Raw genomic sequence first — 23,850 nt, 5'->3', positions numbered from 1 at the left:
ACTCAATAAAGATACTATCAAATAACACGGTGATGGATCATAGACACTTCGTTTATAGTATATTTCCGAGTACCAACCAGGTCTCCTTCTTCAAACTTCCGTATTTTCTTTCTCTTTCTGTCAAATGCCCTTTAATTTTCTTCTTGTACCTTTCGTAATCCGCTCGTGGATTTTGTCAGACTTTTGTCAGAAATTTCGCAATTTCTTCGGGGGTAGCATTTTTGGTAAGAACGGGCTTATTAAGTTTACCCTCAATAGCATCGAGTTCTCCGACGCTGCTCCAAAGTGAATGCATCACTTTATAACACCAGGTCTTCCAATTCTCTTTACCTTTAAGCGGCCAATGTCAATTTTCAAACCTGTTGACGCTTGCACATTACTTTAAATTCGTTTCGATATTTATTATAAAAAAAAAACTCTCAGTAGTATCGCGCTGCTACCATCTTGAGGTCGCGTTTTTAGTGGACCAATCTTCGGAATGATACGAATGTTTTTAAATATCTATTTATGATGGAATCACAATAATAAAATAATTTTAACAGACAAGGCAGATAAACCTTGTAAATTAACGTATCTAGGCACCATATCACCAATAGACAATTCAAAAGTAATATTAAGGTATATAAACAGAATACTGAAGTAACTGTAACTGTAAAGTGGCTTGGTAATTTAAAAATTTGAATTACTATTCTTTGTGTTAGCCGCTGTTTGGAATTGTTGTCAAACATTTCAATAATTCTAAGGCGTAATATAAATATAAATCATGTAATATTGTTCGTGGGTGTTGCGCAGCTGGACTCGCAAGTGGCGGCAGTGCTACCGCGCGTGCCAGCAGCACTGCAGGAGGCGGTGGGCCGGCTGCTATCCCGCGACCCCCACCCACGACCTACCACGCAGCTTCTGCCTCTCATCAAGTACTTCAAGTAAGGCACTTCATTCTCACTATCAGTTCACTTTTTAATTCATTTAGTTAGCTATAAGGATTTTACCAGTAGGACCAGTGTACCAGCGATGGACAAATTCATAATTATCTCGTAACAGAATATCAAAATAATAACTAATAAAAATAATTAATACTTTATGCTATCATTTAACTTCAGATAATTTGATGAAAGTGAACAAAAATAAGTGGAATTTGTTACAACTATCCCCAGCCTTAGGATTGGTTGTGACAATGTAAATAAGAACAAAGTTACTTTCATAGTCAACATTATTTATGTATAATCATAATCTACCTAGTATCACAATCTTGAATGAAATCGTTCCTCGTCATTCTGTCAATGGCTATTACCAGCGACGGTTCTAAGTCAGTCGAACATTTAAAATTCAAAAATATATTTATCTGTTGATTCTTCTACTTTAGTTAGCTAATCATTTTAATTAGGTTAATCCTAGGTTACCGTATGATTTTACGTTTAATTTCCTCATTAGTGTGAACTGCGAATTATGTTGCGCAAATACACATACTTACGACTTAAAAAATGAAATTACCTCGCTAGTCACTACTTGGTGGATATAACTAGGGATGGTGACGGTGTCATGTTAGAAGAAGAAGTGCGTCGTGCTATGGGAACTTCTTTAATGTCTTTCAGGCATCGAAAAGACTATCTATGTTTTTATGTGCGGAACTAGTTGGTCCGCCACAGAATATGAAAATTCTGAAAGACCGCCTTTCATATAATGGACGAACATTCCGCCCGTGACTCCGCGACGTCTTATCTTAATGTCCCTGGATAGTATCTACCCTGTTTATGTAAAAATGTGAAACATTCAACTTTTATTTCTATTAATTTTACACTCAGACAATGTTTCATTGAAACTTTCATCATCTTTATAGGTGTTAGGCTACGAATTTTCAAAAATCTCTTTATTAATTCTTTTTTGCGTCACTCAAGGAACCATAACTAACTATGCTTTGATCAACCAGTTAGTCAATCATTAGCAGTATGTAATCAATCAACAGTATGTAATAAATCAGCAGTATGTAAGACTAACATTCAGTAGTTTAGTTTTCTTTGTCAACTATCCTTTGCTTTTTTTATTTTTTCTTCAACGTCTTTATTATATTGGTCTACATAACGCTTTCTCTTCGAGGTAGCTTTCCTTTTACTAGAGTCTTTCTTTTTGTGAACCCTGCGTGCCATGGCTGGGGCAGCGTACACAACAGGTGTACCCACGCTCTGTCCACACGGAAAACTCCCCAATGGAGCCGCCGTACCAACTGCGATCGATGCTGCTCCTGCAAAGTCACTACTCGCAACAGTCGCAACCCACTCAGCAGTGTGACTGCTCCTGGCGCTCATCACCTTCTCCGCCTCAAGCGCCACGACTGTCGCCTCGTAGGAGGCTTCCACGGCCTTGCGCTCGTCTACAGCGACTGCGGCTGCGGCGCACATTGGGCTGAAAATGAAGCTTCATAGACTTAAAAAAAAGCCAAGTTCTCTTTCTCAATGCTCGTGATCAAAATCGTCATTAATTTTCAATAATCTTCGTGCGTCCGTTGACGGGATTTTGTATTTCCTGCGAAGTTTATACCTACTTGCTGATATATGAGGGTCAGGAGGACAACATCAAAATGTGTTCATTAGTGGCCTTTCTGTAAAATTTTCGGGCCTGTTGTTGCCGGTAAGTCCTGAAATCTTTATTTCTTGATTCGGAGGCTTCCTCAAATTGGAATTAAACCAAATATATTTATATCTTATCAGAATGTAACAAATGAGGCGTCACTAAAAGGCGTCTTGATTGTCTGGTGCTAGACTATGTGACGTACGCATATTACTTAATATTAGGTATAAGTCAGAAATGTTTATAATGTGAACACACAAAATATTTACAGAATGGGACACAAAATACTATCTAGTGAGATAGGTGGTGTGGTGTTGGTGTCTAGTGGAAGACTAAAATACGCTGTGCTGTGATTAGTTAACAATATCTAGATTGAGGCAAAATCGGCATATGACGGACTTCCCTCTCTTAATGCAGACGGTCTTCCCAATATTATATTTTAAAATTTGAAATTTCATACAGGAATAAATTCAAAATAAAAGCTATATTCCTGAATTATGTTTATCGAATACATAATTTTTTTTTTTTTCTTGGTTTAAACTACAATCAGTCCTCTAGACTATAAGCAGTTTCGTTAAGTGGATAGATGACGTGTCAGGAGCCACAACCAATGTCACAGCCTCCCACTTTATACGACATGGCTTCTCTTCAGTCGTTTCACCACATTTACGAGGTCTATAAGCTCTGATGCGAGGGGATTCGGATGATCGGCTAGCCGCTCTAGATGTTTCTTTTGGTAATTTTTGATCTCTTCAGCGACGGTTGGAATGTTAAGGTATTCGTGTATTTCTTCATTCTTGCTGAACCATGGTGCGTTCGCAATTGAACGTAGGATGGCATTCTGCACTCGTTGCAAACAGAGTAAATTACTTTTACTGGCAACCCCCCAGAGTGGAATGCCGTAGGTCCAGATCGGTTTAAGTATAGCGTTGTAAATTATTAATTTGTTGTCTACTGAAAGCGCAGAGTTTCTCCCTATTAACCAGTTAAGGTTTTTGCACTTGAAGTTGATTTCATCCCTTTTTCGCTTGATATGTGTTTTCCACGTTAAGCGTCTGTCCAAATGGAACCCAAGGTATTTGACACAATCGTTGTGTGGGAGGACATCAGGTCCAAGTGCGACGGGTGGGCAGTCCTCTCGTCTAAGCGTGAATGTAATGTGGTTAGACTTTTGTGCGCTGGCTTTTATATGCCATTTCTGAAGCCACTCTTGAGTTTCATCTAGAACTTGCTGCAGCTTAACACTAGCTTGGGTTGGGTCATCATCACAAGCCAAGTAGGCAATATCATCCGCGTATGTTGCTACCATTACATTTTCAGAGGTAGGGAGATCAGATGTAAATATGTTATAGAGCACCTTGGGGAACCCCAGCCTCTATTTTGTGCAGGGAAGATCTAGCATCGGCCTGCTTCACTTGAAAAACCCTGTCAGATAGGTAAGATGCGACAATAAGGAAGAGACTGTGCGGCAATTTCTCCTTTATTTTGCATAGGAGGCCTTTGTGCCATACGCGGTCGAATGCTTGCTGGACATCCAGAAAGGCTGCAGAACAATACTGCTTCCGTTCAAAGCTCTGTCTGATTGTGTGATATACTCTATGCACTTGTTCAATTGTGGAGTGCGATTTTCGGAAACCAAACTGGTGCGAGGGGATGACATTACATTCCGAAGCGTGTATTTTTAGTCTTGTCAGAAATATTTTTTCCCAAAGTTTAGATAGCAGTGGAGTAAGACTTATGGGTCGATACGATGTAACTTCGTGACCTGGTTTCCCAGGTTTATGTATCATGATGATTTGTGATACCTTCCAGATACGTGGAAAATGAGATGTTCTGTAGGTCGCGTTAATCAAACATGTCAAGAACGTAATGCATTTTCTAGGCAGCTCTTTCAAGAGTTTGGCTGTTATTAGGTCGAATCCTGGGGCCTTACCGGATTTAAAACTGCGAATCTCTCTTACAATCTCTCTGGGTGATGTTGGTCTAAGAGGTAGACATAATTGTAGATCCTGTTCTAGAATAGCGTTGATGTCTTCGTCAGATTGATCGCCACTGTTATCGTTTGGTTTGAACACGTTTGCCAGGTGACTTGCAAAAGCTTCAGCTTTTTCGGCGTCAGATCGAGCCCAGGAAGACAAAGTTGCCTTAATGGCTGGAGAAGTATTTTGCGGCTTGCCGGAAGAATTACAGGCTTTCCAGAGTGAGTATTCGCCATTGCCTGTAGATGATAGGTTTTCCAATTTTCTCCGTAGAGAGTAGTTTTTTGTGTTATCTAGTATAACTTTTAATTCTTTTATAGCTATATTAAGCTTGGTTTTGTCTGCTGGGTGACGAGTTTCGTGCCAGATTCGCCTCAGTCGTCGCTTCTCTAGGATCTTCAACCTAATATCCAGTGGATGAGTCGGAAGAAAAGAAGAATGTTCAAGCTGCGGAGTGTTAAGCCAGGCAGCTACCTGTATAAGATTTGTAATGTATATACAGGCATTCTCCACATCATCTTTAGTCTTCATAGGCATTCTAAGATTAATATTATCACTTATGTGTTCTCTAAAGCCATCCCAATCTGTTTTATGTTTACAGAGTGTTTCTGGTTTCTCAATTTTTATCACACTGGAGCTCAGGTTCAGTATTATTGGTATGTGGTTGGATGACCCATCGAGGCAAGACTCTACGCTTGTATATAGCTGGTTGATTCCCTTGCATATGAAGAAGTCGATCAGATCTGGAAGTTTCTTCGTATCTGTTGGCCAGTGAGTGGCGCTACCTGTAGACAGCGGCTGCAGTCTATTTGCATCCATGCTTTTCTTTAGTTCTCTTCCTCTGGTTAGAGTGATTCTTGAACCCCAGAAGGAGTGTTTTGCGTTCCAATCCCCACCAGCAATAAAGCGCCCACCAAGTGTGACAAAGTAGCTTGTTAATAACGCTTGAGTAAACTTATGTTTAGGAGGGCAGTATACTGCTGATAGCACAATTGGCCCCGCTTGGTCTTCTAGTCTGACCGTAGTGGATTGTATTTGATCTGTGGAGAAAGCATTCATGAGGCAATGTTTCAGGTTAGATTTAATTATCAGAGCGGACCCAGCGTGTGCACCACCATCTGGATGCGGCGTGAAGTAGGTGCAGTAGCCTCTGATATTGAAGGAGCTTCTCGTTGTTGCATGTGATTCGGATATTAGAATAACATCGAATTTGTGTGTTGTTATTAGACTTTCAAGTTCATCTATATGTGTGGAGAGACCATTTATGTTCCAGGCTGCAATACGCAAGCACGTCATTTTGAGTTCGTTTTGGCGATCATTGTAGTCATAAGCCCTATTAAGTTGCTTATTTGTTGAATGAGAATATCAAGTTTGGCGTTTTGTTTTAATAACAAATCTTCCAGAAGTGTAGATTGCTTGTCATTTACAGGCAACACGGTGGGAACTTCCTGTCTACGACCTGCAGCTACATCTGAGTAAAGGTGATTTCTTAGGGGAGGAGCTAAGTAGTCTGACTCATGCTTTGACTTAGCAGTTTCTGGTGGTGGTGCTGGTGCCGTTTGATTGTTTTGCCTTCTGGCAATAGGGTTGGTCTTTGTTCTCCTGGCTAAGATTTCTTTGTAGACTTGACATCCTTTGTAGTTTGCGGGATGGTCACAACTGCAGAGTGCGCATTTAGCAGGCGTGTATCTGTCTTTCTTGGGACAATCAGAGGTTTTATGTCCATCACCACATTTAACGCAGCGGAACGGTCTCATGCAGTTATTCTTGCTATGTCCATATTGTTGGCATCGATGGCATTGAACAATTGTATTTTGTTTGCGAGGGTCTTCTATTTTTACTCTTTGGTGAAATACGTACTCGATCGTTTTCACTTTTTTGTTCATGACCCCAGGTTCGATGTTAACAAAGAAGGTTGAAGTCGGCTTCTTATCTGGACCATAACGAGCATTAATAATTTCTCCCTTCACTTTATTTCCAGTTCGTTCAATTTCTTCTATGATGGCATCATGTGGAGTTGTATGGTGTAGGTTACGAATAACAATACGGTAACATCGTGTTTCTTTTCTGGTGAAGGTATGACCGATGAGTCCCTTTTGCCTAACCAGATCAATCACTTTTTTATAGTTGTCAGCTGAATCAACCATTATCCGAAGTAGATTTTTGTTTACTACTTTGAACTTGTAGTTTGCTGGATCAATCACAGTAATGATGAGTTTATTTAGTTCATCTACATCTTCTATCCCATATAAAATTATAGGAGGCGGTTTGTTAGGTTTGGCGGTGTTTTCGTGATTGCCGTCATCATCCAGTGGTAAGTCTGAGAAGCTATTTCCAGTTTGTATAGTGGGAGAAACGGGGGATGAGTTTTCGCCCATCTTGCGCTTCTTGCCAAGAGGTCGTTGCCACGAAGGAGGCTGTGGTTGTGACGAGGCAGCATTTTCAATTTCATTATCCACTACTTCGTCGTTTGTCACATTTTCTAATGACTGTGTTCTTTTGTCGAGCGAAAAATTCGATTTGTTTTCAAAGAAGCTTTTGTGAAAAACTTGTTGAGTGTACACTTTATCATTCATTTTTTATATTTATATATATTTCGGGAGATTTAAATCTTAAAATGGCAACACTGAGGTAGACTTGTCAAGTGACATCGGTTGTCATCTTGACTGATTGTCAATTCACAAAAAATGCCACAATGATGGGGGTATTTCTAAATTTGTCTGATTTGCACTTTCGTTATTTGGTGTTGTTAAGCGTCTTTCCGCGAGTTTCACTCCGAGATAACACTATCACAGGTGCACTACTATGCGAACTTCACTTTACAAATACATTTACGAAGTATTTTGCAATTCTATCACTAAAATCTGAGTCAAATGCGGAGCGCGATGTTGCGCGGTTGACAGATTTGACAGCTCTCTGATAAAATAATAACCTACGTGATGAGAAAATCTTCTAAAATCCTCCGATTTGCCACTTTTTTTTGATCAAAAATCCGCCACGGGCGAAAAAATGCAGGACCGGTATTGTCCAAACTAATCATACTAGCAGCATCTACGATTTTTAGCTCGGACTATCTCTTTAGGGACTGTTTTATCGACAGAGACGTAAGGCGCTAGTTATTCAAATTTAGAAGGTCTTTTAGCCCAGGTGGTCTTCCCCAGATTGACCTATATTAAAATTTTATGAATGCTTGAAGATCACGAGCCTTACATTGAGAAAGAGAACTTTGCTTTTGTGGATATTAATGTATTTCATGGTTCGGAAAGTGATTCTGACTAAAGCAATTGGTCTCTCTCTCTCACTCTTTTCATCTTTTCTTGCTTATTTTTTCTTTCTTTTGTCTCTTTTTGTCATTTTATCTGACTAAATAATTAGTAAAAAACACTTTACACTACTGACTTAGTTTCACAAAACACTTAGATCATTTGTAATGTTCCAAGTGGGGATACCACTACAAAAAAACGCGCTTAGTTCTCCACCTCATTAGGTGGTGTGGAAGAAAGAACATAAAAAAACAGTTATTAACTATTTTACGAGAATACATGTAAAAAAAAGTATTTATGCTGAAAATGACGATGTTCCAAAGATTTCCGAAGTTCGAGAGTATAGTGATAATTTAGCTTAAATTGTGCACTATACGAATCAGAGTTTTTTTCTTGCTGAAATCTCAAGAACTAGTAATAAAATTCAAAAATCTCTTGGCTCCCATACAAAAAAATTTGAAAACACTAATAACTCATGAAATAATAGCTTTATCAAAAAATGGCAAGTAACAAAATATGCTTCTGTTAGATAAACACGATGACGTGATTCGTTTTTCATAATTTGACACTTGATTTTCATGAGCCGCTAAGTCTATGAAGCTTCATTTTCAGCTCACTGTGCGGCGGTTGCTTCTTTCTTTGCGATGTCCGCGAGCCGTTGCTTGCGAACTGCTTTTTCACCATAATTCGCTTCAGCAGCTTTGACGCGAGCGGCCGTTGAGGCGCTCGACGCGGACGAGTTCGAGTGTGTTTTACTCGCTCTGCTATCCCCCAACACTTTACTAGTTTGCGATGTCGTCATCATTTTTGTAAGAAATTAACGACAAGAAAACATTTTGAAAAGAAACTGGTTTATAATTAAATTGACTCGAAGGACCACGATAATAGTGAGCGAAATCAAAGATGACTCAGTATTAACGTATAATAAAGAGTAATAATTATAATAATGTAAAAAACCTAACTTACACCCCCGTTGCTATGCGCCATACAATCAACAATACCTAGGCAACGGGGGTTGCCAGATCTGACGCCGATTTTGTAAGCGGTAATGTGACATTTAATTTCGACGAATCATGTCTCCCATATAAGACCTTCAGGAGAAGGTTTAGTAGACAAAGGACTTATTCGTAAAACGCCTTACTTACCCCTAAAAGCTCCAAGGAAGTGTGTGTAGGAAATGTTTTCGTCAATGAATAACCCACATGGTTTAATATCAACGTGTGCTTGACTTTTCAGTTGTTCCCAAGCCAGTCCACGCTTAATTGATTGTACATGTGATATAGAACCCTTGTACAATATATCCCTTACAAGATTGGTGTAACTGACATCTTCACGACTCTTAATTACTCTTCCAAAGTTGGAAGCTGTCAAAATAATCCTCGTCAAAATAGTCCTTATCTCCATCCGCTCACTGCACGGAAGTCTGCAGTACAGTTTCCTTTTGAATTTTGTCTTTTTCTTCTTACTCCGATTTAAATTCTGTATAAAAGATTGTTTGTCTTTTTCAAAAATTTCTGGCTGCATGTTCGGGTTTTCACATTTTTCACCATAATTCGCGTCATTTCCTTTCTTTTTGTAAATAGTAATGTTTTTTTTTTTCGAATCTTGTTTCTCACATTTGTTATGATTTGCAAACGTCGTCTTTTCTCTAAAAGTTTTATTTTACCTCTAGCTGTTTTTTTTTTATATTACGAATGGATTTATAGAGAATGGACACAATTTTGTACGAATTAAATGAAATTAAGGTAGCTTGGCATCTGGTTTAGTCTCAGAGGTCTAAATTTTGTTCTTTTTCCACCAACTAGTCGCAGTTGAAGCGCTCTCCTCCTGAGTTACTGTCTACGTCATGAATCAAGCTTGGAGCATGTGAAGCAACAATACACATGATAAAACAAATTCTACTCCAGAGAGTACTTGGAACAAATTTTTGATCAGTAGCTACCGAATGCTGGTCTGATTTAATTTTCATAGTACAAGAACTTGTTTAGCAGTGATTGTGGTCACCAAAAGCGTGTAAATGAGCCAAAAGGAGATCACTGTAAAACGGCTGAATATTGTGCTTTCATTCTGATTCAGAATCAGTTTTGTAGGCCTTTATAATCTTGTGGGTCGTTTTTCTGAGAATAATTATTCTTTTTTTGTGTTACTTGTTTCCGGTATTGCGATGGGTATTTTGTGTCCGTTTATATCTGGACCAATGTGTTGCACAGGTTCCTGAGTACATGATTTCTGCATTCTAGCGATGGTTCGAAACCCTCTAGAAAAGTATCAGATTCCATGCCCGTAGATGGACCATAGTAATTTTTATAACTTACATGTATTTTAGGCTCATTTTCTTTTTTTCAGCTCGTTCACAGATACAACAGTATTTATTTCGAACACCTTAGAACAATAATATTTCGCCGGCCTTTTTACCGTTTATGACAGCTGCCCCAGACAAAGCAGAATAGTTCTTCTTGTATGTTCTTTTACTCCAGCAACCATCCACGATCACGTCCATTATGGGAACCCCATTTTTATCCACTATTCCGTCCGCAATTGCCATATCTCTTTCCTTTTTTGCAGCTTCATTCATCGACTTTGTGGAAAATAAATCCATACGGTTTGAGTTTTTGAGAAAAACTGTAATGTTAAAACGTAAAAACAAAATAAAATCCAAATTCAAATATATAAAAGAATAGAAAAAACAAGTAAAACATATTAAAAATGTTTTCTATCGGCGGTATGCTGGCCACTCGTGTGGTGACACAGTAAATTAGGTAGCCGATAGTATAAAAACAAGTATCAAAAAAACATGCGTCTAAAAATGTAAATATAAAAATAAAATTAAATATAAAAACTATCCTGGGAGAAGCGCCAACTTCCAGATGGGACGGCGCAACGTTATGGATTACACCATCGCGTCCGGGGATGGACGTGATCGTGGATGGCTGCTGGAGTAAAAGAATATACAACCCACCCACGTAGCCAGACTCTACGTGGAAGGTAGCCGTCGGGAACTAAAACCTGGTCTCCTACCTCCAGATTTCTGGTGGGAGCGGAATTGGGCCTAGGAACAAGTGTTGGTAGATATTCTCGAGTCCAGAAATGATCCGCTAATCCGCCTAACACGACGAACAATACATACATAAACTCACGCCTATTTCCCACCGGGGTAAGCAGAGACTATAGAATTCCATTTGCTTCGATCCTGACACACTTCTCTTGCTTCCTCCACATTCATCAATCGCTTCATACACGGACGCCGGTTCAGAGTAGAACGTATTAAACCTTACGACGAACAATCGTCTTCTTAAAAAAGTCTCATTGTCGGGTGTCGGGGAAAAAGTCGGGTGGCCCAATTAACGGCTCAGATAGCCACTCGGAGTGCAGCTAAGATAAAAATAGGGGCCCGGAAAACCATCGGAACGAAATGTTAAAAAGATTTTCAGTCCTAGTGGCATCATCCGCTACGTTAAGGGCGGTTGGAACGTAGTGTTAATTCGGCGATATCGCCGACGCGATGAGCCACAAAAGGCTTAAAAGAGCGAGCATCGCTACGCAGCCACTTAAGCACTGTGACTATCCGACAGGAATACCCTCGAAGGTTGCGAGCCTTTAAAATATACTTTGAAACCCGAGCTGCAGCAAGAGCAACTTGTAGCTCCAACCTTGAAATAGAAAGCGGTGCTACTAACTTTACTGCCAATAAGGCTCAATGATACTGAGCCGACCTCGCATTCATAACGCCAATAAGCTACGCAAGCATACGCTAGCTCACTTGTCATCTGCAAAATCATGTAGCTGAGGATGTGCAGAAGCCATCTTCTGACATAAATAATGTCTAGGGATTGACCCACCCAACATTATTTCAAATTCTTTGAATCAGGTACTCCATTTTGTCAAACAAGACGGAGATTAAATGTCATCCCAATCGATACTTAGTTTCCAGGTTTGCTGAAAAAGAATTCCTCCGATTGACCAGAGGAGTTAACAAGTCTAGAGGATCGTACACTCGCATAAGGTGCAACAAAACAGAGCGCTTTGTGAACTTGGAAGGAGGATCTCCAAAAGTATTCCTAAAAAAGCGCAAAGTGTTTATGTCAACATCCCAACTTACTCCTAGGATCCGGACGTTTACCAACGAAGCGTCAGGAGCTCGACAATCAGCGGGAAGCAAATAAAGAGCCGCCGGACAATTCATAACCCAAAATCTCATTTCTAAACACGTCTAAGCGTGGACGAGCCTTTGCCTCCTCTAATGCATTAACACTTCCCAGGTACACGTAATGGTCTTTAACAATGGCGCCCGTTGCATTAGGAAGCAAGACCCGGTGCTCTTTAGCATTGCGTTCCTTAAGGTACAGTGCGATGAAAGTACCATACAGCGCCGAACATCATGGAAGACATACGGTATTCAAGAAGTAGCTTTGTAGGAGCGTTACGCCAAAAAAACCTCTGAGCATCACGATCTTCTTTCCTAATCTTTGTCTGGAGAAACATTTCTCGTATGTCCCCATTTAACGCGATGTAGCCTTCTCAAAATCGCATAAGAATTGCGAGCAGACGCTGAAGAAGATCCGGACCCGACAAAAGCATAGAGTTTACGCTTGTTCCCTGACACATCGCCGCAGCATCGTGAACCACCCTGAGCTTCCGCTTTGTACCACTCCAAAATGCGGCAAATACCACAAAACTCCGCCCGACGGTTCACCGTCACATAGCTCAGCATAAGACTTGGAAATCATCGCGGACGCCGTAGGAGGCACGGTCGCTAGGCCCGATGAAGCGGGCGCGAGCTTACAGGCGTGCGCATGTTGAGTGGCATGAAGCGACCCTGCATAAGAAGTATATGGCAGGACAGGATCACGCAGAACCTATAAAGGGGTTGCTGCTCGTGGGGTTTCGAGTTTGTATGTCTTGGTTGCTCACACGAGTTGACGCACGGGTACGGCTAGAATGGCGGCTGGAGTGCGACGGGGAACGACTCCGACCTCCGCATCGAACGCTGCTAGGTCTACCCGGAGCTTGGCATCTGTCGGCGCACGCTTTGCGTCGGAGACCGCGCGTGAAGCGTCGGAAGCCGCCCGCTGAGCGCCTACCACGCGCTGCTCATGCCGAGCCTCGGCTGCGAGCTGCGTGGCCCGCAGAGAGGGGGAGCTGGTGCTCGACTTGGTCGACAATGCAGTTACCGAAGCCGCCGCCGTCGACGGGACCGCAATCGCCGCCTGTTCCGTGGCTTTCTTTTTGCCCCGGGTAAACATTATTCACAAACTAAAACAAACAAACTATTACTCATTAAAAATTCTCCTGACACCAAACATATGTGGAAAATAAAACCATATGGTTTGAGTTTTTGACAAAATCGGTAATGTCAAAACGCAAAAACAAAATAAAATCAAAATTCAAATATAAAAGAATAGAAAAACAAGCGGCTGGAAAATCTTGCAGTTGCCAGTGACCGCGCCCGCCCACGTTACAGTAACATTTCTTTCAGATTCTCTAGCCGAAATAGAGTCTAGTAGTATTTCATCACTTTAACTCTGAAACAAATAGTTGAAACATTTTTTTATTAAACCTATAGAAGTTAGGCAGAGATTACAGCCAGTTTGGAGTCTATCAGGTTGACGTCTGTCTCTGATATATTTTCTCTCTAGGGATTCTCTTGCTATTACTTCGTTTGGAGTACTTGGTAAAGTCGGCAGCCCCCATCTATCGTTGTGTTGTTGCTGGGTATGGTCCCGTACCCACGAGCGTAACTGACTGAAAGGTATCGGCAGGATTGGTTCGGGTCCATATACCCTGGTGTCCGATCCTCTCCTTGCCAGTTCGTCGGTGGCATCATTGCCTAGCGATCCACTGTGCCCTTTAATCCACTGCAGGGTAACCTTGTTAGTCAAGGCCATCTTCTGCAGTTCTCTGTGGCACTCGTATATTGTCACTATTTAGGGATTGTAAGACAGCTGCGCTGTCTGAGAGGATTCTGGTGTCATAACCCTTGACCTTTCTTTTCCTCACTGTGCTGGCGGTATGAATTATGGCTACACATTCACATTGAAAAATGGAGCTGTGTTTTCGTAGAGCCACTGATATATTAATGTTTAAGTCGAGTGAGAAAATTCCGGCTCCCGTCCCTGAGGACATTTTGGAATCATCTGTGTAGAAGCGGAGTTCCCTGATGCCGGACTGATCTCGCTCTGTTTCCTGCAGACTTATCTCATAGGTCTTTTCTGTAATCTGCGTTTGTGGGATACTGTCGCATGGGGCGAGTAGAAGTTTTTGATGTTGTATTGCCCTGTCTAGAAATTTGCTATGTGGGCCTATGCCATTAGTATTCCATATCCCGGTGTTACGAAGTCTCATCGCTGCCATCGTGGCGGGATCGAAGGGGTTCAATGACTTCTATTTGATTTGGAGGATCTATTGATTAAATATCTGGTTTTTGAGTTTTAACGTTAGCATATGTTTTTGCGACTCTTTTCTCGGACCATAGTTCTTCTGGAATTTTGTTATTATTGGGTGCGAACACGCTTCTTGACGTAGATTGCCTGGCTTTTTCGATTATAATCCGGTTGGCAAATTAGTCCGATCCTTATTTACATACACGTGACTATTATCTGAATCTTTTCGTCAGTTTAGTTTTAAACTAAGTATTTAAACCCCACATATTTCAAGATTTTTTACGTTGTACGCTATAAACGTGACTATAAATGTTCACTGTTATTGTTTTGTATTTACACACACCTGGACTATAATGGGGGTGGGCAAAGCCACAAGTACCTAATCATACCACTTGCAACTCTTGATACGATGTTTAAGTATAGTTTAAGTTTGGCGTTAGGACGTAATGAGAATAAATATCTACTTACTAAAACGCTTCGAATAGGATAAATCTCAAATCTGTTGGTTATATAAAAAACCACATATCTCTTATCCAAAACATACTTATTTATTTTATTTAATTTCATTTTATTTTATTATTAAGGCCTTAAATAACACTGGTATAGATGCAACATCCAAATTCCGGCTAAACGGGGTATTTGGGGAAAGTCGCCATAGAACAAAAATATCAACTTGCTACGATGGTTCGAATGCGATACTTCTGAAATCTATTTATTGAATTGAAACAATGATGAACCAGAACTTACTTAAAATCATACTTAATAATCCTAACTCAAGCTTAGCCCCGCATATTTCGAGAAAGTCGCCGTAGTATCAACTTGCTAAGACGCTTCGAATGAGGTATGTCTGGAATCTGTTGTTGGAGGGGGACGTTTTGACTTATCATCCTTTGCACTAATGGCTAAATAACAGCGAAACTGTTCCACTATCTAATGCAATATCCACAAACTTTCACATTACTCGGTGTTGTTGGTAAATTTAGGACCTAATTACATTCCGAACTTTGTTAACAAGTTTAATATTCGTTAGTGAAGCGATGTTTGCGCTTCATGTAGTTACAATATACTGACTTAAAGAACTTTACGACCTTACTTCTTAGAAACTTATAATATGCTAGACAGAACTTCAACAACAATTTTTGCAAAGTATTTTTCATTATACAAGCATAGCAACGACCCACACAAGTACCTACAAATACTCTACCGAATACAGAATGGAGATCGATTCAATCGCTCTGATGAATGATGTACGAAATATGTAGGTAATATAAAACATTTTCCTTATAGGTATATTCTTATAATTTTATACAGTCACTGAATTGCCGTATCAATTTTCCCTGAGTAAATGGTGTTTGATTACTTTAGATGCCAAAGCGAGCCGGCAATCCAGGCGATGCAATTCCTAGACGTGATTACAATGAAGGATCCTAACCAGAAGACTAATTTCTACCGTGGCACCCTCATTGACGCTTTGCCGTACATACCGAAGGTAAGAGAATCATTCCACGGCCAAAATGTACCTCGCCAAAGGCTATGAAAGAGAGCGTAGAAGAAATAATCCCACTAATTTGTTAATTTATTTTATTCTTATTTTTAAATAAATAAATTCTTTCATTACGTTTGGTCTTGTACATTTTGGTACAATTTTATAAAGCCACCGCGATTATTTTGTTAAATCCTTATTTTATTGGAGTGTTTTTTAAAAGAAGACTGTATAATATGATAAGTAATTAACGTCATTACGGGCTTAATCGATCCGGCAAGGTTTCAATAGCAAATCACCAAGAATAATTTAACTTAGTGTACAGAACTTTGTGCATGATTAATTTACTTATCATTAATTAGTTCTCTAGGGGCCATTAGTAGCTCAATAATAACTGTCAGACCAGGGTTGATGAGGTTAGTAATCTACCTCAAAAACCACAAGATAGAAGAAGTTCTCTAGAAGTTTTAAAATGAGACGATCAAACTTGTTGATAGTGTTGCCTTACCATTGATAGTTAAACTATGGATGGTCGTCCTTGTAGATTTTCGATGGTATTGATAGGCCCAACCGAATGTATCGATACTAGACAATTGTAACGATACCATAGATAGTTCAGTTTGTTCAATACTATCTTCACACAGCAATACTATCGATAGTATTGCTGCTGACTATTGTAAGAATTATCGATACTGTCGATATCCCATCCAAAGTGGACAATCGATCGGCAACACTACTTGTTAACATAAAACGATGTTGTGACTTTTGAATTGTGACATACTATTTATCAAAAGGACATTTAATACAACTACTAGGCAATTGTTACAAACGAGAGAAATAAAGTAGATGCTCGACTCTTCGTACGAACTAAAGCCCTAATCGACTAGAAAATAAAAATTATTGGACAATTTTTCAACGACAAAGAGCGATTGCGAGAAGCGAGCGAAAGTTGTAGGTATTTAAGTCGACTGCGAGCATTGTAGAAAGAACCTTGCAATAAATAACATTCGTTTATCAAGCTTTTCCCTTATTCTAATGAAAGCTTAAAGATTGGCGCGTAGTTTATATACTAAATATATATATTAATTAATAAAAAATAAGCAGCAATACAATTTTTTTATTTGGCCTCTCTTAAATCAGAACTCCCACGATAGCTCGGATTTTTATTTCTGAAAGTGTTTTCCAGGCTTTATGCTGGCTGGAACATAATTTACATTGTTTGTCTTTGCCTTAAACCAGACTTGACAAAGACTACGTACCATCCGCTTAATGTGTGGCTTGTTTAGCACAACTAAGGGGTCACATTTATGGTATCGGGATACTTAAAAAGCCTTAAGCAATCCAATCAAATTAGTTTCGTGTTAAAAACTTAAAAACAATTTTGTGCGTCACAAACAGTACAATATAGTAAGTATAAATGACAAAACTGAAGCAGAGAATAGAGCATTAGAGCATTATCCAAGTAGATCTCATGCAGAATTTAAATAGTTGTTTAGTTTCTTGTAGTTTATAATAAACATCTTAGCTAAAATATATGCTCACAGAGCTTCAATTAATAGACGTTAATAATAATTAAGGATGCGTACATAAGGAATAGTTGTAACGATCTAACATATTGAATGTGATTAGATAACCGTTCAGATATCGAGAAGTCGAAGAACCAGTACAGCTCACATTAACATAACGTATTTAGGCCTCTTAGGATACAAGCCTTGATTGTAATAATTTTTTTGCTGCTGTGGCGAATATATGTTTAATAAAAATCAATTTGGCGATCAATAGAGTGAAGTGTGTGGTAGTAAAGGGGTGTTGGGGTGTTGGTACAGAAGCTGCGGTGGCAGCACGTGTGGCCGGCGCTTCAGCTGGAGGTGCGTACGGCAGAGGTGCTCGCCGCTGTGCTGCAGCCCATCATCTGGCTCACCAACGAGGCCACCCAGGATGAATTTGCCCACTACGTCTTGCCTACGCTGAAGTAACTACTTACCCTTCTCTATCTTATTATCTTCAATTACATAATCGTATTCGCTGGAATCGGTTTGTATCACTGTGCAAAACGAAACAACTGGAAAATTCTTAACGAATATACCTACAATGTACCTAATCCTTATTTTAATTACATTCATTGGGAATTAGCTTCAAATATTAACCTAAACTCAGGATCATTTTCAGAAACCTGATGAATTCACCCAAGAGCATCCAAGCGTCTGTCACGATTTTGGAGAACTTACACATTATTCTCAAAAAATGTCAGAAAGAGGAAGTCAACGGAGAAATAATGCCCTTGCTCTTCACCGCCCTAGATAACAATACCAATCAAATACAGGTTTGTGTCTAAGAACTTTAAAATAACATTTAACAAATTAACAGCAATAAATTAATAAGTTCCGATTACAAAACACAAAGAGAAAACGTAATCGAAAAAGTTTAATTCGGACGATACTTGAACCCACCGCTCTTGTCTAACCGGGAGCGTATTAACCATTACACCACCGGGTCATCATTCAGTCCATACCAATTTTTCGATTTTTGTGAGTTTCCCTGAGCACAGATGAGTACTATACAAACAGAACCTTTTACATAACACGTAATCATAAACTAAACATTTGTTTTGTTTCCAGACGGCTTCATTGATCGCTATACAGAATGTTTCTGATTACATTGAAGACAAAGCTTTGCACCTTATTGTATTGGCAAAAGTTAAAGTGTTGCTTGAAAAAAATCAAAGCGATGTCAAAATAATCAGCTTGATACTCGGATTTTACGAGAAAGTCCTTTTGAGGCTCGAAAGGACGCACATCCTGGAGCAAGTGATCCCCACGCTGCTGAGCATGCGCCTGAGCGACCCAGACATAATAAACCGGGTTGTCAGTAAGTACTTAACACACAGTTTCAGTTTATTTTTCTTTATGCAGTGCGGTTCATCACCTATTTAAAACCATGGCTGGAAGTTTAAAGTCGTTAGCAACAACGATTTACTGGAAATTCAACCGTATGTATCCGAAATGGTAACTTATTGAAGTAGAACTAACCAAGCGTAACAAGCAGCTGTTGCAACGCGAACTATTTATTTGCCTCGCTCGGCGAACTTTGAAACTAATCGGTTCATAATATATTTGTGTGCGACAGTGAATTGCTAAAGCGAATTTGAAATTGATATAGGTACCTACTCACTACTGATTATAATTTATAATTTATGGAAACAATAATATCTATGTTGAGTTTGTCCTCCTTTCAGAACTTTACAAAGCCATGCTCCTGGAGCGCAAATTTGGTTTAACTACCACTGTGATGGCAACAAAAATGATACCATCTTTGGCACCGCAAACTGTCAACCCAGCTCTGAACGTTGATCAGTTCACTAATCTCATGGAGGTATACACTATTTAATTGCCATAGGTTTAAATATTCTATTAAAGGCTGCTGTATTACTTTTAAAGTAAGGATTTATTGTACGATTATTTTATTTTCTTGAAATATTACTGTTTTTTTACTTTACATTCTCACAACTCGGGATTCCTTTATTCACTAGGTGTCTATAAAATGAAAGTGACAAAATCCTACTCTTAAACGAAATCTTTATCGCAGATACTTTACGACATGCTGGATAATATTGATAAAAATCAGCGGTACAAGCTGAAACTGGACAGTCTGTCGCTGCCAAGCCCCGAGCGGCATCGCCCGCTCCGGCATCAGATGAGTACGGACAATATGAACGTCCCGCCATTCAACATTCCTAACTTACGCGTGGAGCAACGCAAGACGTCTAGTGCTGAAGACATGGCACGTAAAAATTCTATGAGTGGACCTAGTGGAACCGGCAGTGTAGGTGGTTTCAAGAGTAAGTATTTTTACGTAACGCAGTTTTCGGTCATATTCACGTTGAACTACACTACAACACGCACTACATGTTCAGGCACCGGTATCGGGCAATGGTTCTTCGGTTCGAGCAATTCCACAAACAATGATGGCAACTTCCTGCGCGTGGCCAGTGCATTCCCGAACAGGCGCCTCTCTGATAACACTCTGATGACACCCAAGATACGCATCGCGCCTTCGTGCGCCTCGTCCCCAGGCGGCACGCCAGGAGGCACCACGGGCTTGCCCACCCGTCGTCACTCGAGCATCGGCCCTCAAGAGCGTCGCGGATCTGCCGTCAACTTGTCGCCACCAACCGTAAGTCCAGTATCGGTATTTTTTTTATTTTACGCTATACTTACAACACACTTGCTCAAAATATATTATTTATAATGCCGATGGTATTCGTGTTATGAAACACCTGTTAAGTTACTATACACGGACAGTGACCATAGTATTATTTTGGCGGAGAGGAGTATGACCGTGGCAGTCGGAGAAGATGAAGTGACAGTGGTTGTGTTGGCAGGGCTACCAGTTCAGAGGTCGAGGCGGGTCAGGCTCGAGTCTGTCCGTGCCGTCAGCGTCACAATGTGTCGTAAGTTCTGTGCATCGCGTGCGCCTGCCTGGCTACGTCAACTCCTTGAACCCACTTTTGAATGTCGACTTGGAACGGCTTGATAAATGGATGTGGTCTGTCCTCTTCTGCGGTTGCGTCTTCTTCCCACACCGACTGGGAGAGATAGTCTCATTGTCATTATCACTGTACACGTAAACATCTGCACGAACCTGGTTGGCGTATCACTTTGTGAATTTCCTCTGTCCGATCATTAGACCTCTCATCGCATTACATCAAAGCTATTACTTCCAATCCTGCGAGGCGATCGACACAGCAACAACCTTCAAGGGAAAATGAAGTGGTGCATGTTCGTTACCGGCATTGTCTTGTGAGTGACCCGCGATGCATGCGCGCCTTCCCGCGAGCTGACCGTGGCGCACGCGGCGGCGGCGTGGGAGTCTCCCGCCGTCTCCCCGTCTCACGGCAGCTACAATACGAGTGTGCACCTCAGGGTACATCGATACGGTGTTGTCTTCCAAATATTCCATAAAACCTAGTTATAACCAATTGGCTATTAGATTAACCCAACACCACCTATATGAAACCGTAGCATTGGGAATGATTCCTACTATGTCGTAGGTATACTTTAATACTATTAATAATAATTTAAGATTTCATAAAAAAATAGGCTACACGATTTTCATACTCTGGAGGTGGCACAGCCACTGCTTTTAGTACGAAGTCGGTGCTTTCTGGTCCGACTCTGAAATTTGTTTAGTGTTTGATGTCTAAATGTGAGACCATATATTATGATACAAGTAATGAATCATTTCTTCATTGGTCAGGGCTGAAAGCCGAACATGTAACGCTGTCTCATTCAATGTTGCTATTTGTTCTTCAACGCAGCTTGCACGGAGCATGATCGTGAGTATGGATCCTCTCTTACATGTCGCTGCCGGCGCGCAGACTTCACTTACTGTTTTTTTTTCTGTCATCATGAATTTCATCGACTATTGACGGTACACAAAGATGTTGCCAGTTAGACACACATCGCAGTAACCTCCATGTCTGTCGTGTTCATAATTTATTATAAGTAGAACTGAAGAATGTATTCCGGCAACATCTCCGTGATTATCACTGTTCATTGTAGAGTAGTTAAGAATCAGACTCACAAAAATTTCAAAACCCAACACGCTTAAACGCTAAAACATACATGAATATGTTTAAGGCATGCAGTAGTTATCCTACTCATTGCGATGGATACAATATTATACAGTAATCTGTAGTTAGCTAATTTGAGACTGGTGAAATATAATAAACAAATAATTATGATAGTAATAAGTACAACAAGGATACAGAACATAACAAATCTGCGCATACCTACAGCACTTATTTAATATTTTTGTATACTTACATATTTATAAATTACACAAATCATTTTTATACTTAGGTATAACTTACCTACGTGTTTTTAGACTTAAAATAATATAAATACCTAATTAAGTGTAGGCATGAAAGTAGATGACAACAATAACATTATGTGTGTGTGGGGGGTACAGGGTGGCTCGATGCCGAACACGTCGTCGAGCGTGCCATTCCTGCTCTCGTCGTCGATGCAGTCGATCCGGTCGCGGCGCCCGTCCGCGTGCCTCAGCAACTCGCAAGGCTCTGGATTGCTGCAGCAGCTGAGCAGCGGCATGGTAAGGCATCTGCCCGTGGGCTCGTCCGGTAACGTGCACGGACACCCGCCGCCCATGTGGGGTGGATTGCAGGGCGCCACGGCGGCCGGCTACAGTGCTCTGCAGCACACCGCCATGGCCGTTAGGAAATGCCCCTCGCTCAACATTACGCTGACCCGCTGAGCGCGCCGCCGCAGCCGCGCCTGCCGCGGTCAATATGTTTGCCCCCGACTCACGCGCACGCGGGGCGCTTCGCACGGGCGCCCCCGCAGCCCCCGCCACCAGAGCCGCGACATCTTTACTACTAGATTGCTTTCAGAACCTAGCCTTTACGGCGGTCCCCGTCCGACCCTTTCATGTTCAGTAGTTATATTGATGTTGTACTTGTTTAAGTATCACTGTGTTATTTTAGATTTATTTGCGATTACTTTATTAGACACCTAAACCCATTTGGTTCTTAGACCGTTTGTTAAAATATTTTTATATCGAGACTGACGTCGCATATATACCTTATAAAGTATTTCTTTCGAGAGTTACATCAGAAGTGCAAGGAATACTGAAAACTGTAAGCTTTAATTGATATAATGTGGACATATCACTTCTTTGTCGAAAAAAATGTCCAAGGTAATAAAAATAAGAAATTATAAATTCAAAATTATGAATTCAGTAAACAAATGTTGCCAATCATGATAGTCTACAGCAAAATGTTGTAAAATGGTGCTGTGATATGGTATTGTTACATTTATTAGAGACTAAATTTAGAAAATAACTTTTCTGTTATATATATATATATATATATCGGACGTTGAAGTATCACGCTGCTACTGATTGTCAGTGAGCTCATTGATGCAAATGTGCCAAATGTAACTTTCTATAATATCACAACCTAGAAAATCAAACTTCTTGATATAAATATATTATAAATTTAATAGACCATAGTTTTCATACTGTTGTTATAGCTGTCGAAATCAAATGACCAAAAATATTAGAATTAGATTGAAATGATTTCTAATAATTATTAACATATTTCAAACTTTTACGTTTTTCAATAAAGTAGTTTAGTCTATATATTTTTTGGATACTTAGTGTTGTAAATTGAACATATTGAGACAATATTTTCTATTAAACAATAAAACCGTATTCTCTGACAAAGAAAACTAAAACAAGAACTTTATATCGACTTAATTTTATAACAATGTTTAAATCTGTCATTTAAATATAGCCCTATAAAGAGGGTGTATCCCAGGTTCCTTCAAGATAACATACGGATGTTAGTATTCTTCAACAAGGTAGGTTTCATACATTTCATATATTAAAATGTGAAAAAGTTAATGTAGCGAGTGACGATTCGGGCAAGATATGAGTTCATTATTGCTACCGCTCCCTACGTTTATGCCGGCTCCGGAGTCCTCCGGTAGATTCGTTTATTTTTCAATTTGATCTACTTACTTATCAATTAGATTAATTACATCTGTCCTAGCTTACTATCTATATATTTGGTTTGCTTTTTCGGCTTACGAGTAAGTTATCGATTGGATTCCGTAGTATCACGTCTAGCGTCGGTTGTATCAGCTGTAGCAGTAGAGTAGCGCTTGGTTAGAGTATGAAGTAGCGTAGCAGAGCGGGCGGGGGCCGCGCGGCTGCGGCGGCGAGAGTCTCCGCGACCTCCGGCCTCGCACGCGCTTCCATTTTAATCATTTTTGTTATCGTTGCTTGCAGTACCAGCTGTTTTCGGGCCGTACGTAAAGAATTTGATAAACGTTAGAGCCGCGTAGCGTATTCCGAGAGCGGCCGGCAACCGGCGCGCACGCCGCCGGCGTCCGCACCGCCCCCACGCCCCCGCCTCGGCGCCGCCCCCGCTACACGCTGCACGCGATCTCAACTCATCCATGAGCTTCTATTATTTAGTAGAAACCTTAACTTCCCTCACCTCGTCTTAAGTCGTTGTATTACAAGGACTTGTAAATTAATAGTAATCTGGCCAGAAGTTTTATCTCATCAGTGTCAAACATCGGCCTAGCGTTCAAAAATATTTCGTGGTTCCATGCCATTCAAAATGTGATTACATACGTAGTTTATATAATTTTAAC

General features: G+C 40.3%; 1 protein-coding gene across 1 annotated transcript in view; it reads left to right on the top strand.

Annotated features, from left to right (window-relative positions):
* LOC126379820 (SCY1-like protein 2) overlaps positions 1-21,986 on the top strand; it is a 271,967-nt gene extending 249,981 nt beyond the window's left edge. The window contains exons 8-16 of the mRNA XM_050028743.1: positions 793-923; positions 15,553-15,676; positions 17,497-17,642; positions 17,840-17,993; positions 18,289-18,538; positions 18,906-19,042; positions 19,256-19,508; positions 19,584-19,843; positions 21,641-21,986. Coding sequence (XP_049884700.1) covers positions 793-923; positions 15,553-15,676; positions 17,497-17,642; positions 17,840-17,993; positions 18,289-18,538; positions 18,906-19,042; positions 19,256-19,508; positions 19,584-19,843; positions 21,641-21,943 — 1,758 coding nt within the window. The 3' untranslated portion in view covers positions 21,944-21,986. The remainder of the gene's footprint in view (positions 1-792; positions 924-15,552; positions 15,677-17,496; positions 17,643-17,839; positions 17,994-18,288; positions 18,539-18,905; positions 19,043-19,255; positions 19,509-19,583; positions 19,844-21,640) is intronic.
* The last annotated feature ends 1,864 nt before the right edge of the window (positions 21,987-23,850 follow it).

Source organism: Pectinophora gossypiella, chromosome Z, assembly GCF_024362695.1.
Source record: "Pectinophora gossypiella chromosome Z, ilPecGoss1.1, whole genome shotgun sequence".
In the NCBI taxonomy this organism is placed as follows: Eukaryota; Metazoa; Arthropoda; class Insecta; order Lepidoptera; family Gelechiidae; genus Pectinophora; species Pectinophora gossypiella.
The sequence above is the reverse complement of the archived record's forward strand: the minus strand, read 5'-3'. Positions and strand labels throughout refer to the sequence as shown.